The sequence below is a fragment of the Acomys minous genome, assembly GCF_964271855.1.
Source record: "Acomys minous genome assembly, chromosome: 1".
Lineage (NCBI taxonomy): Eukaryota > Metazoa > Chordata > Mammalia > Rodentia > Muridae > Acomys > Acomys minous.
The window spans coordinates 63,807,394-63,826,749 of NC_140483.1; the positions used below are offsets into that span (position 1 = coordinate 63,807,394).

At 42.3% G+C, this 19,356-nt stretch overlaps 1 protein-coding gene across 2 annotated transcripts in view; it reads right to left on the minus strand.

The window, feature by feature from the left end:
* SLC35F5 (solute carrier family 35 member F5) overlaps positions 1 to 17,860 on the minus strand; it is a 33,964-nt gene extending 16,104 nt beyond the window's left edge. The window contains exons 1-9 of one of the 2 annotated variants that reach the window (XM_084783655.1): positions 17,437 to 17,860; positions 15,816 to 15,906; positions 15,546 to 15,687; positions 12,061 to 12,204; positions 9,734 to 9,796; positions 6,551 to 6,632; positions 4,914 to 5,104; positions 2,445 to 2,526; positions 1,222 to 1,309 (exon numbers count right to left, since the gene is read on the minus strand). In XM_084783655.1, the coding sequence (XP_084639781.1) occupies positions 1,222 to 1,309; positions 2,445 to 2,526; positions 4,914 to 5,104; positions 6,551 to 6,632; positions 9,734 to 9,796; positions 12,061 to 12,204; positions 15,546 to 15,687; positions 15,816 to 15,906; positions 17,437 to 17,542 (989 nt within the window). In that variant the 5' untranslated portion in view covers positions 17,543 to 17,860. Of the gene's footprint in view, positions 1 to 1,221; positions 1,310 to 2,444; positions 2,527 to 4,913; positions 5,105 to 6,550; positions 6,633 to 9,733; positions 9,797 to 12,060; positions 12,205 to 15,545; positions 15,688 to 15,815; positions 15,907 to 16,952; positions 17,255 to 17,436 lie in introns of those variants that run through there. The other variant, XM_084783656.1, reaches the window with a different exon arrangement.
* Positions 17,861 to 19,356: the final 1,496 nt, after the last annotated feature.

The window sequence follows — 19,356 nt, forward strand, 5'->3', positions numbered from 1 at the left end:
AAAATATGTTTGGTTAAAGCATTAGTCACACATACAAAAGAATATATCCCTGATAGTTATGAAGACTAAATGTAAATTAGTTGGGTCAACCAGACTATTACTGAAACAAGCCTGGTCAGCTTTCCTGTGTTAAAAGCTATAATACAGAATGCAGTAAGAGTGACCAGTCTTCCACACTTGCCAAGTGCAAGTGCTTCAGATACTTTACAGACACTGCTGCAAACGTTATAGGACACTCGGTCTTCTCAGCCAGAGCAGGGCTTGGGAGGAGCAACAGAAGAACTCTGACTCAGTCTCAATCGCTACTGGTAAGAAACAGCCTCCCATTAACTGCTTCTCTTAACTTCTTTGCTCTCTTGTTTTCCAAAAATAGCAGCTTTGTCAAACTAAAGCATCTCCTATGAGTACTGTCTATGGGAAAAGGCCTCTGCTAGGCTTTTGGCGACACACAGAATATGAAGCTAGGTTTCAGACTTTAAAAAAGTACAGCCCAGCAGAGAAAACAAGAGAAACAAGCTCACTGTTACATAGGTAAGACTGAAATGTAGTTATTGGTCACATGGTTGCTGTTTTCCAAGATAAAGCTGCCAAATGAATTAAACAGAAAGTAAAAGAGCACCATAGGCTAAGATAACTGGAAAAGACTCAGTTCGATTTCTAGAAGAAAGGGATGAAAAGAAGGCAACTCAAAAAGGGGCTTGTGTTAGAAAAAGGAGATAAACAACTGATAATTACATTGGTGCATTACTGCTAAATGTGAAAGTCAGCTCAACACTTAGTAGTGTTGCAGCCAATGAGAACCAATGAGTGGGAACCAGAGCTGCCCTGGGATCTTTCTCTCCAGCTACCCTAATGGGACACAAGGCCAAACAGCATCATGTCCACAGAAAGACTTCTTTGGCCTCCTCTTTCTTTGCTTATGCATTATAACATAATTGTTTCAATATCATATTAAAGTCTTTATTTTGTGTCTCCATGGGTATATGTGTGCATGTGTATATAGGTGTGCATACTTGTGTGCTGTGAGGGACTGAAGAGCGTTCTGGGGCTGTCAGAGGAGGCACTATAGGCTTTGGAACAGCCAGTTTGTTGTATGCGTGCTTAAATCTGAACTGCAGGCTTCATGGTTGTCTGAGCAAGCTCTCTTAACTGCTGAGCCATCTTTCCACTCCTAAGACCAGATTCCTGAGCAGGGTAAAGCAGCATGTGTTATAGTCTTACCTTAAAATTACAGCTAACAGTTTAGAGAGGGTAAACCTGTCTCCACTGTTACTCGGAAATACAGCTGCAAGAATTAAAGTAAAAAGTCCTAAAGGGAGGAAGAAAAGAACAGAAGAAGCTGGTAAGTGTACTTGCCACCCACGTTCCTAAACACCACTACCAAAGGTGACATGAGTAAATTACATGCCTAATTTTTTGTTTGTTTGTTTTACAGGGTTTCCCTGTGTAGCCATGGCTGCCCTGGAACTCACTTTGTAGATCAGTCTGGCCTCAAACTCTGCCTTCCAAGTGCTGGGGTTTAAGGAATGTGCCACCATGCCCTGGTACACACACCTAACTTTTAAGCTAATTGTTTTGCTATTTTCAAACTGCAAATCAATACGGCATTTACTAAAGTGGAAACGTTCAGAGGTTAGATTAAAAGCAGGCTCTAAACTAAGCCGCGTTTATTCCAACAGTACAGATAAGGGTAGGCCTACTTATTTTTAAACTACTAAGTATAACATTGACCCTACACAGGAGCTCTGCGATCTCCTGACAGTCAGTCATGCTTGTGTTCTAAGCTTATTTCCACAGTTTCAAAAATACTTCCTTTATCTTCCAGATTTGGAAGGTTAAGTCAATGTTAAAAAATAAAGCACTTAGTAAAGTACAAATTTTAGATATGAAATAAGCAATGGCATTTAGCCAAAAGAATCCAGTGAAGGATCTCTGAACAGGAGATATGCAGGATAAGGCTACCATCAGGGGAGAAGAGACCTAGAAAACCTTCATACACTGTAGAATAAGAAACACAGAGGGCCAGGCGTGGCCTGCATGCCTTTAATCCCAGCACTTGGGAGATAGAGGCCAGCCTGGCCTACTGAGTGAGTTCAAGACTAGCAAGTGCTACACAAAGAAACCCTGTCAAACAACAACAACAAAACAAACAAAAACAAATCAACAAAATCCACAGGGGGCCAAGGGATGGCACACCTAGAAAACATTCATGCATTTCAAGACTAAAAACCCCAGAAGGCCAACAGTAAAATAGCCAGAGCTAAATAGTAAGAATCTCAGTAACAATCCTCCCCATAAATAACAATAACAATAAAAATAAATAATAAACAAATGTACAGCAAAACTAAAAACTCAGAAGATAGAATTGTGTCTATATACATACAAATATCACTATAAATACATGCATCAACTCATAATGCAGATTTTGAAGATACATTTCTTACCAGAAGTTGAAGACAAAATATTCACTATGGCAACCTGTGTGTCTGAAAGTGCTTCTTGATATGACAAGTTTGCCAAAAACCACTAAACAAAAAGAAAGGGAAACCTCATGAAAATTAGTTATACTGTCAGTCCAATTTACCATTCCCTCCCCCCCACCCTCACAAGCACTATTTCTGAATGAGGCTTGGTTTTGCTTTTAAGATAAAAGGAAATCACGTGTGCATGTGTGTATCTGTGCTGGGGTATGGGGACTTGTACACAGCACCAGCACACAACACTGAACAAGGTGTCAGATCCCTTGAACTGGAAGCAGATGTTTGCAAGCCATCCAATGTAGGCACTGGGAGCTACACTCTAGTCTTGCAAGAGCAGTATGTGCTCTTTTTTTTATTAATTTATTCATATTTCATCTCAGTGGTTATCCCCTCCCTTGTATCCTCCCATTCCTCCCTCCCTCTCATTTTCCCCTTACTCCCCTCCCCTATGACTGTGGCAGAGGGGGATTTCCTCCCCCTTTATATGCTCATAGGGTATCAAGTCTCTTCTTGGGAGCCTGCTATCCTTCCTCTGAGTGCCACCAGGTCTCCCCATAAGTGATTTCAAAAGTTGTTTTGTGAGGAAAAAAAAAATCACATGCCCTAAAATAAGGACAAACATTAATAATCGTTCCTAAGATCTTGCTATCCTATTCCTTAAAGATACTAAACAGGCAAGATATAAGTGGCATATACCTGTGACCCCAGGACTCAAAGTCAGGAATATTACAAAGTCCACAGCTCTGGAGCTGTGGAACTGTGCAAGTGGGACCTTGTCTCAAAAGACAATTTAAGCTGCAATAGGAAAAAGGGGGGGACAGGCTAGAGAGATGGCTCAGAGGTTAAGAGCACTGACTGCTCTTCCAGAGGTCCTGAGTTCAATTCCTAGCAACCACATGGTGGCTCACACCCATCTATAATATGATCTAATGCCCTTTTCTGGCCTGCAGGCGTACATGTAGTACTGTATACATAATAAGAAATCTTTAAAAAAGAAAAAAGATAAACCAGAATTTGTCTAGCATGCATAGATCGTGGGTTCAATCCCCACCGGCAACAAGAGAAAATAACTAACAAACATTGGTGAAAAATAAGCACTCCGAGCTGGAGAGATGGCTTAGCAGTTAAGTGCTCTTGCTGCTCTTGTAGAGGACCTGAGTTTGCTTCCTGTTACCCACAGTGCTTTCCACAGAAACTCCTTTAACTCAGCTTTAGGGGAATCTGGTATTCTCTTCTGTTCTCCACAGGCACATGCACACACTGCTCGCTCACACACACACACACACACACACACACACACACACACACACACACACACACACGAAAAATAAAAAAATCAGCATTCAGAAATTTTGTGTGTATGTGTATGTAAGAGTAAAAGAGAGACTATCAAATCAACTTTAACATTTGTTTATTCACACACTGTTCATACTTTATTATCTAATTTAAATTCAAACTTGGGGAAATTCTCTGACATTAAAACCTATGGGGGCTAGAGAGATACCCTAGTGAGTGAGAGTGCTTGCCATACAACTATTTGACCTGAGTTCAGATTCCATATTCATGTAAGCAAGCCAAGCAAGGCCATGCCTACCCCTGCAACAATACATTTAAAATTTATCAACTGTGTACATGTATGGATGTGTGTATACAGGTGTTGAGTTCTAGGACCTTTTGGCTTCACATCTTTATCATGTGGAGTGCACATTGTGCATGTGTGTGCGTGCATGCGTGCGTGTGTGCATGCGTGCGTGTGTGCATGCGTGCGTGCATGTGTGTGTGTGTGAAAGCCAGGGGTGAACTGAAGCTGTCTTTGGGTGCTGTCCCTCATTGGTTGAGACAGGATACCTCACTGGCCTGGAACTCACTGAGTACACAAGGCCGGCTGGTCACTGAGCCCAGGGATCTAGTCCCTTTCCTCCCTAGCAAGGGATTACAAGTGTGTAGCATGACACGCAGCTGTTTCCAGGATCCCGCAATGGAACTCAGTCCCTTGTGCTGCTCACGAGGTAAGCACTTTACCTGCTGAACTATCTCCCCAACCTGAACTTCTAGCTCTTTGAGGTATGATACATATTTACTGAGCTTGTTATTCTAACATCCCAGTGTTCCAGACAGCAGTTAAAAGAAAATAAATCAAGAACCCTTGTAGCCTTACATTTCAATACTGAACTGTTGGCATATGCACCATCTTAAATACATAACAAACAAACAAAACAGGGCAGGAAGGCTCAGCAGGCAAATAACTGCCATGCCAGCCTGACAACCTGAGTTCAATCCCCAGAAATGTGGAAGGACATAAGTGACTTCCTCTAGTTGTCTCTGACCTCCACACATATGCTGCGGCAACCCCTCCCTCCACTCACATAACATAGACATGCACAACAAAAATAAGTCTTAAAAAGACAAAAGCAAAAAACAAAAGCCACCTACCACAAAGCAAAAGAAAAAGCTAATTTTTGCTACTTGGGTTGCAGTCAGTTTCCCCACAGTCCTCAGTATGGATTCTTGATCTTTCACAGCAGGATAAGACATTCGAGACAACTTGGCCTCTAATGCATGGCTTGATGGAAGCTGTCGAATCTCCATGATATTGCTGAATCTTACACGGGACTTCTTGGGAGCTAGAATAATAAACATAATACAAAACATTAAATGTACCCTCATAGCCAACAAAAATTAAACAGTAATTTAATGATAAGTGCAGACTATTTTGTTCATTTATGATCAAAGTAAGACAATTAAAAACACTAGTTATATTATTACCTAGGGCAGCTTTTCTCAGTCAAATGAGCTAATGGGAAAAAATCATTTCATTTATGCAATGTTTTAAATGGTTTAAATTAGGGTGAGCAAAATGGTTCAGTGAGTAAGACCTACCACCAAGCCTGGTGACCTGAGTTTGATCCCCTAGAACCCACATGATGGAAAGGGAGAAGTTGTACTCTGATATCTATATAGGCATGAAAATTAAATTTTAAAAGTAACTTTAATAAGTTTAAAGAATTTAAAATTTAAAGAATTTGAAATTATTAAAATTCTAACAAAAGGTTTACAGCTACGTATTTACATAGTCATCTGGTTCAAGATTTTACTATACTTACTATTTTAGCATTTACAGTAAAACATTTGGATTATTCTTCATGGCTAGCAAATTTGTGAGAATTATTTTCCTAGGCAAGCACTCAGAACGTTACTCTATAGTCTCATGCCTTTCAAAAGAAGTAAAAGATGAACATTGTGCTGTGGCTGACATTCTGAAAGAAACTCACAGAGCCAGACAGTGATGGCACATGCCTTTAATCCCAGCACTAAAGAGAAAGAAGCAAGTGAATTTCTGAGTTCAAGTCTAGCCTGGTCTACAGAGTGAGTTCCAGGACAGCCAGGGTTACACAAAGAACCTGTTCTGAAAATAAAACAACCCCCCCCAAACACAAAAAACTCACACAACTAGCAAAATTCTTGAAATGTTTGTAGTACATTTGGGTATTTGAGGACATGTTTATGAAAATACTGCTCATTTAAATGAGTAAATAGAAAACATGTACATACATAGTTGGAACTGTGACTCTGTTGAGAGTACTTGACTGGCTGGACTCCTGGGTCCTACTCCGCAGTACTGACTAAACCAAGCATGACAGTACGTGCCTATAATTCCCAGCCTTCAGGATGCAGAGACAGGGGGACCAGAAGTTCAAGGTCATCCCTGGCACATAGTAAAGTTGAGGCCAGCCTAGGCTACATGAGCTCTTGTCTCAAAGGAACATGAACAAATAAAATTATATATGTATATTCATATGAATAATATATATGTTCATATGAACATATATTCATTTCTATGTAGTGATGATAAAACTATGGATCTTCCTGGTATTTTCAAAGTATTTTCAGTTAAATTAATACAGGAATTATATTTTATCTGATTCAAATCCAGTCAAATTTCAGAAGACTGAGGCCATGTCAAACCCCATACAAGTCAAGACACTACATGAACCCTGTGAGCCCACTGTGGCTTAAAGGAAGCTAAATTTCCATTCACTCTCAAGCATGGAAACCTCAGCTTGACTCACTTTTTTCAGTCCCACTATTTGTGCTCTCGAGCTTCTCACTTGGAAGATCATGAAACTTCACAGGAACATACAGAGGTTCACTCTGGAACACATGCAAACAGAAACAAACATAAGCAGCAGAAGCCAACGTCATCTATTAGGCATGTCAACACAAGAATTGTGACAACATGGCTGCTCCCCAGCACACCTGTCTAGCCAGCACTACTTTCCCCAAAGACTTGGAAAGGAAACTCAACCAGTCCACACAGGTACAAGGACACAAGACTCATTTTAAAGTAGAATTGTCAGTTATGAGATGGCTCAATAGGCCAAAGTGCTTTCTGTGTAGATCTGACAACCTGCGCTCAATCCCTGAAACCCACAGTGGAAAGAACCTCCCCATGCCCTCAATTGATAATAGTTAATAAAATAAAATAACATGTAAAGTTTGGAAATGAAAAATGGTATCTTGGGCACATTCTGAGGACTAATACCTTATATCATAAAAGCAAACCTCTCTTAGGCAACAGACAATGCTCTGCCTCTTTTCATTCTCCACATACGCACACTGGCCACAGGGAGCTGCACACATGACCTCCCTGCTGCCTGGGTGGCTGGGGCATAAGGAGTGTGGAGCCAGCCCGTGTAACGGCCCTTGTCCCCCCACCCCTCTCTCTCTCTCTCTCTCTCTCTCTCTCACACACACACACACACACACACACACACACACACACACCAGGACAGAACCCTCTGAGCACTTCCTAAACAGGCACTGCTCTAAGTCCTGTGAATAACAGCGAGTAATGGAAGTTCTTCCCCATATTCATGCAGTCTAATGAGGAAGGTGTCGAGACCTGTTCTTTTTGACATAGCTGCAGCCATTTCTGTATTCAACTTCTATTTTGCTTATAAGGTGAACTTTAGTTCAAAAAAATTTTTTTAACATTTCAACTCTGCTTCCTAGAAGTAGTTATTCATAGCCGACACTACCATTCCCTGCCAGAGGGTCAGGTTAACCTTCACTAGATGATTCAATGGTGCCACAATTCATACTCTGTTATCTCCACTCTTGGCTACCCTCTGGCTGCACTCTTGTTATCTACCTACTTGGTTACACCTTGGATGTCCTCTGAAAGACCCTACCCACCACCTCACTTGGGACCAATTAGCTTAAAGGTTAGCTGATAATACTTTGAATAGTTAGCCAAAAATACAATATTGCTTTGAATGCTAGCCAAAATGTGTTCCTGCCCCTCACCTTGTCCTTTACATTTGGTTTCTCTATAAAAGGACTTCCCTGAAAGCAGGTCCATGTCACAGTTAAGCTCCTTTCTGTGGCCCTAACAGCAATCAGCTTGGAAAAGGTGTTCAATAAACCATCAATATCTCACTGAGATCGGTGCTTGAGTGGTTTGTGTGGCACTTCTTGTACTACAACAGAAGGCAGTTAAGGGACAGATAATCAAACATATAGTAGATCTATATTTGTCTAATTGTTTTACTAGACCTAAAATTCAACAAAAAAAAATTTCGAGGGGATAGGAGTACAAGATGTACATGTCTATCTGAGTATAGGTATGGGGGACAGAGATCAATCACCATTGCTGCTTTTCGGGAGCTGGCCACATGAGTTTTTGAAACTCTCATCTGTTAGGCTGGCTGGCCACTGCACCCCAGCATTCTTCCTGCTCTCTCCCCTCAGTGCGGGGATTACAAATTCCTGCCACCACCCCTAGCTTTTTATGTAGGCTGTGAAGACTGAACTCAGGTGTTCATGTTTGTGTGGCAAGGACTGTACCAACTGAGCTACCATCTGAATCCCAAACCAACAAGTCTTGAAAACATTTAAATGATTGAAGAAAGGTGAGGGGAGGGGGAAGAAGGAATGCTGACTAGTTCTTTCTATTCACACAACATATCTAAAATTTCTTTCTCATTAGTCCTCAAAATAAATTTAGAACTCAGATATTTTAGAGGAACTGTTCTCAAGGCAGAGCTACAAAAACAACTAAGCAACAAACAAAATTTTGCTCCAAGACCCAAATGCCTTGGCATTTTTACAAATGTTGTTATTTAAAGCATAATTCCCCCAATCAAACTATTTGATCTCTCTTTTAACTCCTGGCACAGAACAATGACAACACAACATATTCAGAAAGCAAAATATATTCAGTAAACTAAGTCAATGAGATCTAAAAATTGACATGATCTTTTTTCCACATGTAACTTTTGTTTGTTTTTTAATACAGGCTTTCTCTCTGTGTAATAGAGCCCTGGCTGTCCTGGACTTGCTTTGTAGATCAGGCTGCCCTTGAACTCACAGAGATCCACCTGCCTCTGCCCCACAAGAGCTGAGATTAAAGGTGTGCACCACCATACCCAGTACCACATGTAACTTCTTATTACAACATTTGGCCTAGACAAATTTGACTTATCTAGTTTAGAGACAAAAGCAAAAACCATTAGAGTAGTCAGTGCCTTGTACCCTGAACAAGACAGACGATTTTACATTATCTTGTTGATGCTTAAGATGTCAGAGAACAAACAGCTTTTTCTCCATGTCAAATAATTTTCACACTGACACACAATGTAGCTGAAAACTCAAGTAAACAAACACCAACAATAACGGAAGGACAATATATAAAAAAGTTGTATTAGAAGGACCAGAGAGATAGCTCAGCAAGTAAAGGCCCTTTTCAAACAAGCCTGATGACCTGAGTTTGATCCCCAATACTCAGATGATGAAAAATAAACGACTCCTAAAAGTCATCTTCTGAACTCCACACAAACATACAGCATACATATGTACATACAGACACAGACAAAATACCTACATAAATGTTAAAAACAAGCAAATAAACAAATAGTGTATAATAAGTAAATGAACATTTGTCTGTTCTCAGTGTCGAGCACCAATTCTTGTTTCCAAACGGTAATAATAATGAGCATTAAGTTGAAAGTTAGTAGAGACAGAGGCCTGGCCTGGGCTTTATTATTTTCCTTCTGTAATGAGATCCGCCCCCTCCCCCCTCCTCAGAGGCAGCTGACTTGCCTACCCCTAGGCCCTCAGTCTCCCTCAGGAAAGGAAGTGTCCAAGCGATTCTCTCAGCACACAATACTGAGCTGTGTCTCTCACATAAGCAGGGTGTAATCAGGCTGTCTGGGCTCTTCCTGCCATGGCTGAATGAGAAAGGCAGCACTTACCAAAGAACTACTCATACTTGTTTCTGTTGTGCAAGCAGCAAAGTAACCTTCAGCATCTGTAAACTAAATTCGGAGAACAGGACATCAAATCATGGAAACGGATCATCACACCCAACTCCTCAGACAAACAAGAGTGCAGAATAAACTGATGCAGCTACCCATTGTTCTCAACCACAGCAGCCACTGCTGAGGGCGCAGCCATGCACAGTAGAGCTCATCATCCTGTCTGTCCTGATGAAGAAAATGAGGCTGGCTATTTCATCAAAGTAGCAGAGCTTACTTAAAACCTCAGAGAGTCACCTAAGGCTAAAGTTCAAGTCCTTTCATTACACTACTGAAATATTTCAGTCGTGCAGAGAAAGATGGGTGAGCTAGTGAAAGAAGACAGCAACCCTTCAGGATTGTCATGAGACTGGTACTCAACACTGAGAAGAGCTCAGGGAGTGGCCCACACTCTAGGAGCTACTTAATACTGTGAAAGTATGATTCCACTGCATAACCCCTACTACTCTACCAAGAAAGTCCCATTTAAACCCACACGAACTAACAGAAACAAACAGAAAATTAGATCATGGTTATTAGGGCCTAGGGAAGGCAAGACCAGGAATGTTCTTCTCTTTGCTGTGTTCTTTTGTTTGTTAGGTGTTTTTTGTTTTTTGGGGGGGTTTTTTTGCTTTTTTGTTTTTGTTTTTGTTTTTTTTTTGAGACAAGATTTCTCTGTGTAGCCCTGGCTGTCCTGGACTTGCTTTGTAGACCAGGCTGGCCTCGAACTCACATTGTTCCACCAGCCTCTGTGTCCCGAGTGCTGGGATTAAAGGCATGCGCCACCACTGTCTGGCCTCTCTTTGCTGTGTTCTAATCAAACTTGATTTAGAAGAATATTTGAGAGGCTAGAGAGGTTAGAGGCTCTTGTTTAAAGAGCATTGAGTTTCTGTTTGGAATAATAGAAAGTCCTAGAGATTGACAGTGTACAGCAAAGCAAATGTACTTAGTGCCACTAAACTGTACATTTTTAAAAAATGACCCAAATGATAAATTTGATATTACATCTACTTTGCAATAATAAAAAGAGAAGGAAATAGCTAAAATTTGATGTTGTGTATATTTACTACAGGCGTAGAAAAAGAAAAATAATTTTTGTTTGTTTTTTGTTTTTTATCATTCAGTTTTCTTTTATTAGGCAAATTATAATTTTTTTGAAAAATATTTTTTTAAAGAATGAATAGAGATAACAGTTTTATACCCTTCCTTCTTAAAAATATAAGGTGTCTAGTACATAGGAGATAAGTTGCTACATAACTACCATATTTCTCAACACTGTGAATGAGCACCTTATAAAACATCAATAAAATTATATCATTTGATTAGCTAAATACCTGACATCTTGAAATAAAAAAACTTTCATTTAATGTAAGAACTGAATTACTTCTTTCTACAGTTAACTTTATAGCTAATTGCATGATTCATTCAATCTGAAAATGACTAAAAACATCAGAAACTGTTCTTATGCCTTTTCTTCATCCTCTCCATAGAAGCTGATGTGGGCTACTTCAGCAGTAATGACTGCTGAAAGGTATTAGAAGAAAAGAGACAGAAAGTATCATACACTTTTGATTCCTCACAAGATACTCTGCTGACAAGCTGGAAGAATATATTTATTTTTTCAGACATGAGCTAAAGAGGTAAAACAATGCTTAAAATTGTTTGTTCTAGAACCAGGATAGGAGATCATATCTGAGAGCCCATTAACAAGCAAGGGTTCATATAAATGCTTGTTAACTTGAGCTCTGTGGAACTGGATAGCTGATTCTGGCCTCTGTACGTGCACACCTGCCTGCACACACATCTATCTCTCTCTCTCTCTCTCTCTCTCTCTCTCTCTCTCTCTCTCTCTCTCTCTCTCTCTCTCCCCGCCCCCTCTCTTTCACACACACACACACACACACACAAATAAATAAAATAAATCTTAAAAATAAAATAAAATTTTGCTCACAAATACTTTTTGTCTGTTGTTTTTGGTTGGTTGGTTGGTTTGGGGTCTTTATTTTTTGTTCTGTTTTGTTTTTTGAGACAAGGTTTCTCTGTGTAGCCCTTGCTATCCTGGAAATTCCTGTGTAGACCAGGCTGGACTTAAACTCAGAAATCTGACTGCTTCTGCCTCCTGAGTGCTGGGATTAAAGATGTGTGCCACTGCAGTCCGACTTTTTCTATATTCTACCATCACATACTCAAGTGAACAACTTAAAAAAAAAATCTGTCGTTAAGGAAACTGATACACCACTAAACTTTGAAAAAATAGTAATTAATAGACAAAATGTAAAACTTACAAAAGCAGCAGGCTTTCCTCGAAATCCTCTGGTACACTGTTGCCTCCACGGCTTCCAAATAATGAAGCCCAAAAGGTACAGGACAAACATGGAGGTTTTCGCAAAGGTGCTGAAGAATGGCTTGTTGTACTGCGTGAAGACATACTGTAGAGGAAAATGTTACACAGACAACCTTGAGAGGTTAAAAATCTTTCTTTCCATCCCCATCTTGTCAGCTTTAGCTCTTTAGAAGTCCATGCTGAGTAAGAAAGGCCAAAGACATAAAAAAAAAAAATACTTCAAATTCATCTCTGAACACTGTGTGTGCCTTGCTTATTACCCTGTGTGTAATATCGTTAAATGAGCAACAGCAACCATATAAAAAAGATGGGTGGGGGGTAATTTCAATACATCTACTGAAAACATTATGCAAAAATATCTGTACTAGGGGCTAAAGAAAACTAAAGCAGTCATCTGTGCTCTTGAGGAGACACTTACAGAAGATAGGTGCTAAGCACCACACAGGAGGTTCAGGGTGCCATGGAAGTACCAAAAAGAAAAAGAACAGGTGTAGGGTTATGGAAGTTTCCCAAGAGGTGTTCTCTGTCTGTGTGTGTCTGTGTGTCTGTGTGTGTGTGTGTGTGTGTGTGTGTGTGTGTGTGTGTGTGTGTCCTTGATATATCAAGAAAAATGTGAGTACGAACTGGTTATCATGTGATTTTAATGAATGTTAGTTAATTTTGTTAGATACATTAATAGCACTGGTTATGTTTTTTAAATAAAAGCAATGTGTTGGGGCTGGAGAGATGGCTCAGAGGTTAAGAGCACTGTCTGTTCTTCCAGAGGTCCTGAGTTCAATTCCCAGCAACCACATGGTGGCTCACAACCATCTATAATGAGATCTGGTGTCCTCTTCTGCAGGTGTACATGCAGGCAGAACACTGTATAGATAACAATAAATAAATAAATCTTTTTTTTTTTAAAGCAATGTGATTTTCAATGTGAATTACATACTGAGAATTTTCATAAAATACTCCAGGAAATGTGTTATGAACATGGTTGATGGGATTAGAAAGACTAATGGCTGTTAAAGTGATGAGTCATGGGGATTTATTATACCATTTTAGTCTCTCCTTTTTAATGTGTGTGTGCCTCTAGTGTGTCTGTGGTGTGCGTATGTGTATGAGTCCTTGTGTGTGGACAGGTGTCTATGTAGATGTCTAAGGCAGACATTAGGTATCTTTCTCCATTCTTGTCTATTTATTGAACCTGGAACTTACCAATTCCAGCTAGTCTACCTAGTGAGCGTGGCCCTGGGGTCCTGGGCCTCTGACTCCTAAGTGCTAGAATTACAGGAGGCCACCACGCCTACCTAGTGTTTAGATAGGCTCTAGCGATCCAAACTCTAGTCCTTCTGCTTATGGAATAAACACTTTGTCTCCAAAGTCTGACATGTTTACCTGGCTGAAGATTTAAACCTGCTACATATGCTCTAACATAACAGAATTATAAGCTTTTTTTTTTTTTTACTAAATCATTAAAAATGATTTCTTGCTTTAATGAGGTATAACTGACAAATGAAAACTACAGTGTGTACTGTGTGGCACTCACACAGTACCAGCACTTAAAGGAAATTGTCTGGACTACATTGTGATTTCCAGACCAACTTGCATGACACAGGGAGAACCTGTCAAAAGAAAATACTAAAAACTGAATAAATAAAAACCATCCTAAAATATATTTACTGTGTACAATTTATGGGTTCAATACACGCATAGACTGTGAAATAACTGTAGATGCAAGTTGGTGGAACTTTTTTAACCTTTAGATATAGATTGCTAAAATATAATTTAATCAACTGCTTTCTTGTTCTAAATCCTTCCTTTTGGTGGGGGTGGGCCTGGAGTCAGAGTCTCATGTGAGCCAGAACTCAGTATGTAGACCAAGCTGGCCTGGCCTGGGAATTCACAGAGATCTACCAGTCTCTGCCTCCTGAGCACTGGGATTTAAAGGTGTACTCCACCATGCCAAGCCATGTTCTAAAGCTTATTATCTGATTTTTTAAAAACCATTTAACGCTGAAAAAATCTAAAAGTTAGGTTTCTTTGAAGCAAAACTATGGAATGTTAATCTAAAAGATTACAAGAGTTTTCAAGTAAAAATCAAAGTGTCTGTGGTGTTCCAGAGCCTAATCCCAGAAGGGCAAATTTTATTTACTTACAAGATATAAACTCAACTATTTACTTAGCTGTGATGTGCGATCTAGCACATCAAATGGCCTGTTCTGACATTTAAATCCATTTTGTAAACATAAGTTTCCTCTTGGATATTTCCTTATGACTGCAATATGTGAGCCCTTTGTGATTAGGTCTGAAATAAAGGTTGTGGTAGTGAGATGGCTCATGGGTAATGGCCCTGGCTGCCAATGCTAATGACATGAACTTGACCCCCAGGCCCACACAGAGAAAAGGGAGAATGACTTCCACAAGCTGTCCTCTGATTTCCACATGGGTGTCATGGCACACGCATGGGATACGGAGGGGGAAACACACACTCTAGATAGTAAATATATTAAAAACTATAAACAACAAATTGTTGTCTTCTTACAAAGATCATCAACCAAACAGAAGTATACAAATACCAAGTAAAATTAGCTTATAATATCGAAGTACCACACTACTACCAAGGAGACATCAAGTAACAAAAAGCTTAACTGAAGCCAATCACACACTGTGAGTTTCATAAAAATCTGTGAACAAGCAACACATAAATGTGGATTGACCAATGTATGCATGTGGGAAGCAGTGACTTGCACATGAAAAATCTGATGACTCATGTTTACTTTTCCAAGAACACCTGCTTTTCAAATTTATTCGTGTATACAAGCACTCCACTAAGCTGTACAGCCAGACCTTTACTTTTTACTGGTTGGTAAAAGACTGTACTTCAGTGTTTGTTCATTAAAAAGTAGTATTTGTGAAGAGAAGAAGCAAATTCAATTTTTATTAAAATAAAACCACCTTTACGTAGTAAGAAAATATATTCTGAGTAATGTTCCGTACAAATGTACTAGAACGGTATGTAGGACTGTAGAAATTACTCCATGGTTCAAAGAGCTTACTGCTCCTTAAGAGTCCAATCCCAGCACCCATGTTGGGCAGCTCACAATTGCATCTGAGTTCCAGGGACTCAGATGCCCCCTTCTGGCCTACATATGCATGTACACACACACACACACACACACACACACACACACACACACACACCTTTTGTAACTTCAGGAAACAACAAAGAGCATCATCTCAATTTTCACCTAAAATGACACTAATTCAGTACCAAAGAAAAGCCAAGAATTCAACAGTACTTAAGACGCTAATGTTAGAAGCGTAAGACACTGACGGAGAAAGTACAGGTTGACACTAAATGGTATAGTATAGTATTGTGAAATACTATAGGTCAACATTAACTCTACCGCAATGCAACATCATTGGTGGAGAAATACATACCGAGGTGAGTTCTGAGGACGCCACCCAGATCACATCAACTAGCAGGAGAATTACTATCCCCAGGGCCATTCGCCTGCGCTGACTGAAGCCGCTGCTCTGGGAATTCACACGGTTCATGATAAACACACAAACCATTTGCAGTCTGTTAATTTAGAAAATGGAGAGCTCATCAGAGTGTCTTTTAAAAGGGCCACGGAGAAGTCAGAAAACCGGTACAAGAAAACAGGAGACATTTGCTCGTCTGTGCCCAGGGTAAAATGTAGAATTTACCTTGCTGCCAGGGCTTCTCTGAGATCCTCCAATGCAATGCCTGTAAACCTGGCAGACCTCAGCCTAAATGGTGGCGAAGAGTTCAGTCCACCTAAAACGACATCACAGAAACTACGCTCAGGAAAATTTCAAGTGTAAGATCGAATCTTTTTTTACTCTTCACCTTCAAAGGCTACCAAAGTGTGCTCAGCATAAGCCACAGTCGCCTGCACATGTAGCTCTGTAGTATAGTACTTGCCTAGCATGCATGACTTCCTGGGTTCCATCCCACCCACACCCCAAACAGGACACAGTGGCACTTGCCCATAATCCTGGCACTTGGGAAGTCGGGGGGCCCCACAGGAGAATCAGAAGTTCAAGGTCAGTCGGAATACACATGAGTTTAAGGCCAGCATGGGCAACATGAAACCATATCACAAAATAACAACAACAAAACAAACAAACAAACACCCAGGCTGGGAGTGTAGCTCAACTGGTAGAGCATGCTGATAGCCCTGAGTTCATTAGCAACACTACATAAGCCAGGTGTGGCGGTGCATACCCATAAAGTAGGAAGATAAATTCAAAGTTATCCTTGGCTATAAAGTGAGTTTAAGGCCAGTCTTGGATACATTAAACTTGCCCCCTACCTGACACCCCTGCAAAAAAGGAAAGAAAGAGATTATAGTCAAGGAGGTCCTGGGTAACCAGATGGGTTTAAAAAAAAAAAGCCACATTCAACATATGGCGCATTAAAGAGTGCCATAAACAGATCCTGGAAGTCTCGTAAACACAACTCTCTGGACTCCCCTTTTAGGGCACCCTCCCCCTGGCAGTCTAGATACGACACGCAGGCGCGTGGATGAGAAAGTGTCCTTATCCTCCCCACCCATTCTCCAGTGGATTCAGCTCGCTGACAGGAAGTGATGTGCGAGGTTCCACTCACCTCACGTGAGGACGCTGATCCTCCTCGCTCCCCACCCACCCAGTCACTACTCCCCAGCCAGCTGCAGTCTGAGAGGACGGACAGAGAACAGCTGGGACAGGGAAGCCTCCCCCCCCCTTTGGGGAGGAAAACCAAGCGTGTCGCCTCGTGAGGGGCGCGAGGACTCTGACAGGTCCTCCACGGCCGGCTGCGGACGCCGGCCCACCGCCTACCTGGCCTTCCTGCCCCTCGATGGAGTCGTGGCGGCACCATGAGCGGCTCCGGCCAGGCCCGCCGCCCAGCTCGGCCGCCTCACACCGCACACGCAGACCCCAGCATCGCGCCCCGCGCGCGCAGCAAGCCCAACTTCAGAAGCCGCGCTGGCTCCTCGGCGCCCGGGACGCGGGCTGTCAGTCCGGCCAGCGCTGGGCACCGACGGAGGGGAGTGACCCAGGCCACCGAACGGTGCGCTGGCAGCGAAAGTCCGGGAGGCCCGGATCGCAGCCGCGGCCCAGGCCCCACCCCCGGCCGGTCAGCCCGCCAGGCCACGCCCATTGCTGGCCAAACGAGCCCCGCCCACTGCTGGCCGGCCAGCGGGCCCCGCCCCCTGCTGGTCATCTAGCCAGTCCTCCCCGCCCCCGAGACCCACCCCCACCAGTTAGCTAGGCTACTCTACGAGAAGATCAACCAATCAAGCTCCGCCCCTGGACTGCGAACCTGACCGCCGGTCCCGGCAGAGAGGCACCGCTCCAGGCCCCCTGGACTCCATCTTGCAGATTCTAGGCCCCCAGCTTGCCCACCAACCAGGCGACGCCCTCGCCATAACTCAGTGAGTGAACCAGCCAAGCTCCACCGTCAGTTCGTCCATCCCGGCCCCTCCCGTGGTTGACTACCCTAGGCCTGGGTGGGTCAGCCTAAGGCCCCGCCCCCCGGCAGGCCCCGCCCCGGTCCAGTCAGCTTCTGCGGCCCCGCCCCCTGGGCCCAGGACTGCAGCGCGGGGGTTACGTCACGCTGGGCGCGACTTCAGACATGCGGAAGGCTATTTTCCAGGATGATGTTGCAGTAGTGTGGACTCCAAAGGCTAAGCAGCCTTCTGGCTTAGAGACGTGCTGGTGACGCGAAGGAAAAGAGATGGGAGGAGAGCGGAGGGAAGCGGGCGGGCGAGAGTGTCTAGCGGAGAGTCCAGCCCTGGCAAGGCGGCCAGGCATCCCCACAGCCCCACCCTCAAGCAAAGACTGGCCGCACCGTTTCCTCCAAAGTTTAGGCTGCTTATTCCAGTAGCCCTTTCTAAAAACGACAGGCGAGTGGCTTGGCGGGCCATGGATTCCTGGATCATTTTTGACCGACCGTAAACTAGGTCTTCATTCTTGGTGTTAGAAGTTGTGTAAGCCAATTTATTCATCTCTCTGGCCCTCACTTTCTTTATTTAAAAAAAAAAAAAAAAAAAAGCACAGGATCCTGTCAGTGCCTCAGGTGTGTGTTTACAACCGTTCTACACATGCTGTCAAATAGAATGGAATCAAATCAGCCTATGACATATAGAAAGACCTCCACAGATGCTAGCCTGATTGAAGTATAACTTTGGTTTGGTTTGGTTGTGCGTTTTTGTTTTTGTTTGAGATAGAGTTGTTCTGTGTTCCTGGCTGTCCTGGACTTGCTTTGTAGACCAGGCTGGCTTTCAACTCACAGTGATCTGCCTGCCTCTGCCTCCCTGAGTGCTAGGACTAAAGATGTGTGCCATCATGCCCCACTTCTGTGTTTATTTTTAAGTATCTTGAAGCTCCCATAAAATAGAAAAGTTGGCCAGCAACCTGATTTGTATTTAGAAAACAAACAGGAGACGTAAAGCTTCTATAAACAGAAGTGTATTGTTAGCATTTTTATCAAATGAGGCAAAGAAATAAAATGTCTTGCTCATGGAGTCACAATGTGGTTCATCCTTTCTCTTTTTCACTTTTTGTCTAAATAGTCTACTGACTAAAAATAAAACGAACATTTTGTGATCTTGTCAGATTCTAATAAACTGGCATCGAACACTTCATTTATTGAGAAGCCCACTGCTGGGGCAGGAAAGATAACTCAGCGGGCAAATGTCTTTGCTGTGCAAACATGAGGTCCCGAGTTCAGATCCCTAGTACCATTGTAAAAAGCTGGGCTTGGTCATGTGCACATTTGTAGCCACAGTAGCATGGGAAGACAGAGACTGCTTACTCCTTGCCAGACACTTCAGATTCAGAAGGAGATTCTTCTCAGTGGAGTAAGCTGGAGAGAGACAGAGCAGTGTGCCTAATGCTCTCTGCCTCTAAGCAGTGTGCCTAATGCTCTCTGGCCTCTGTAATGTACACTCCTGTACACAAATACAGATCATGGCCTTTTAGGTAAGATCAAGCAATTAAGCATACTGTCTGTTCTTACCTATTTAAAAATCTAATCCATCCTCAGACTGGTGTGGTGGCGCACACCGTTGATCCCAGCAGTCAGGAGGCAGAGGCAGGCGGATCGCTGTGAGTTCGAGGCCAGCCTGATCTATAAAGTGAGTCCAAGACAGCCAAGGCTAACACAGTGAAATCTTGTCTCGAAAAACCAAAAACACAAATTCTAATCCATCCTCTTTCCAAGAACAATATAGTAAATAGA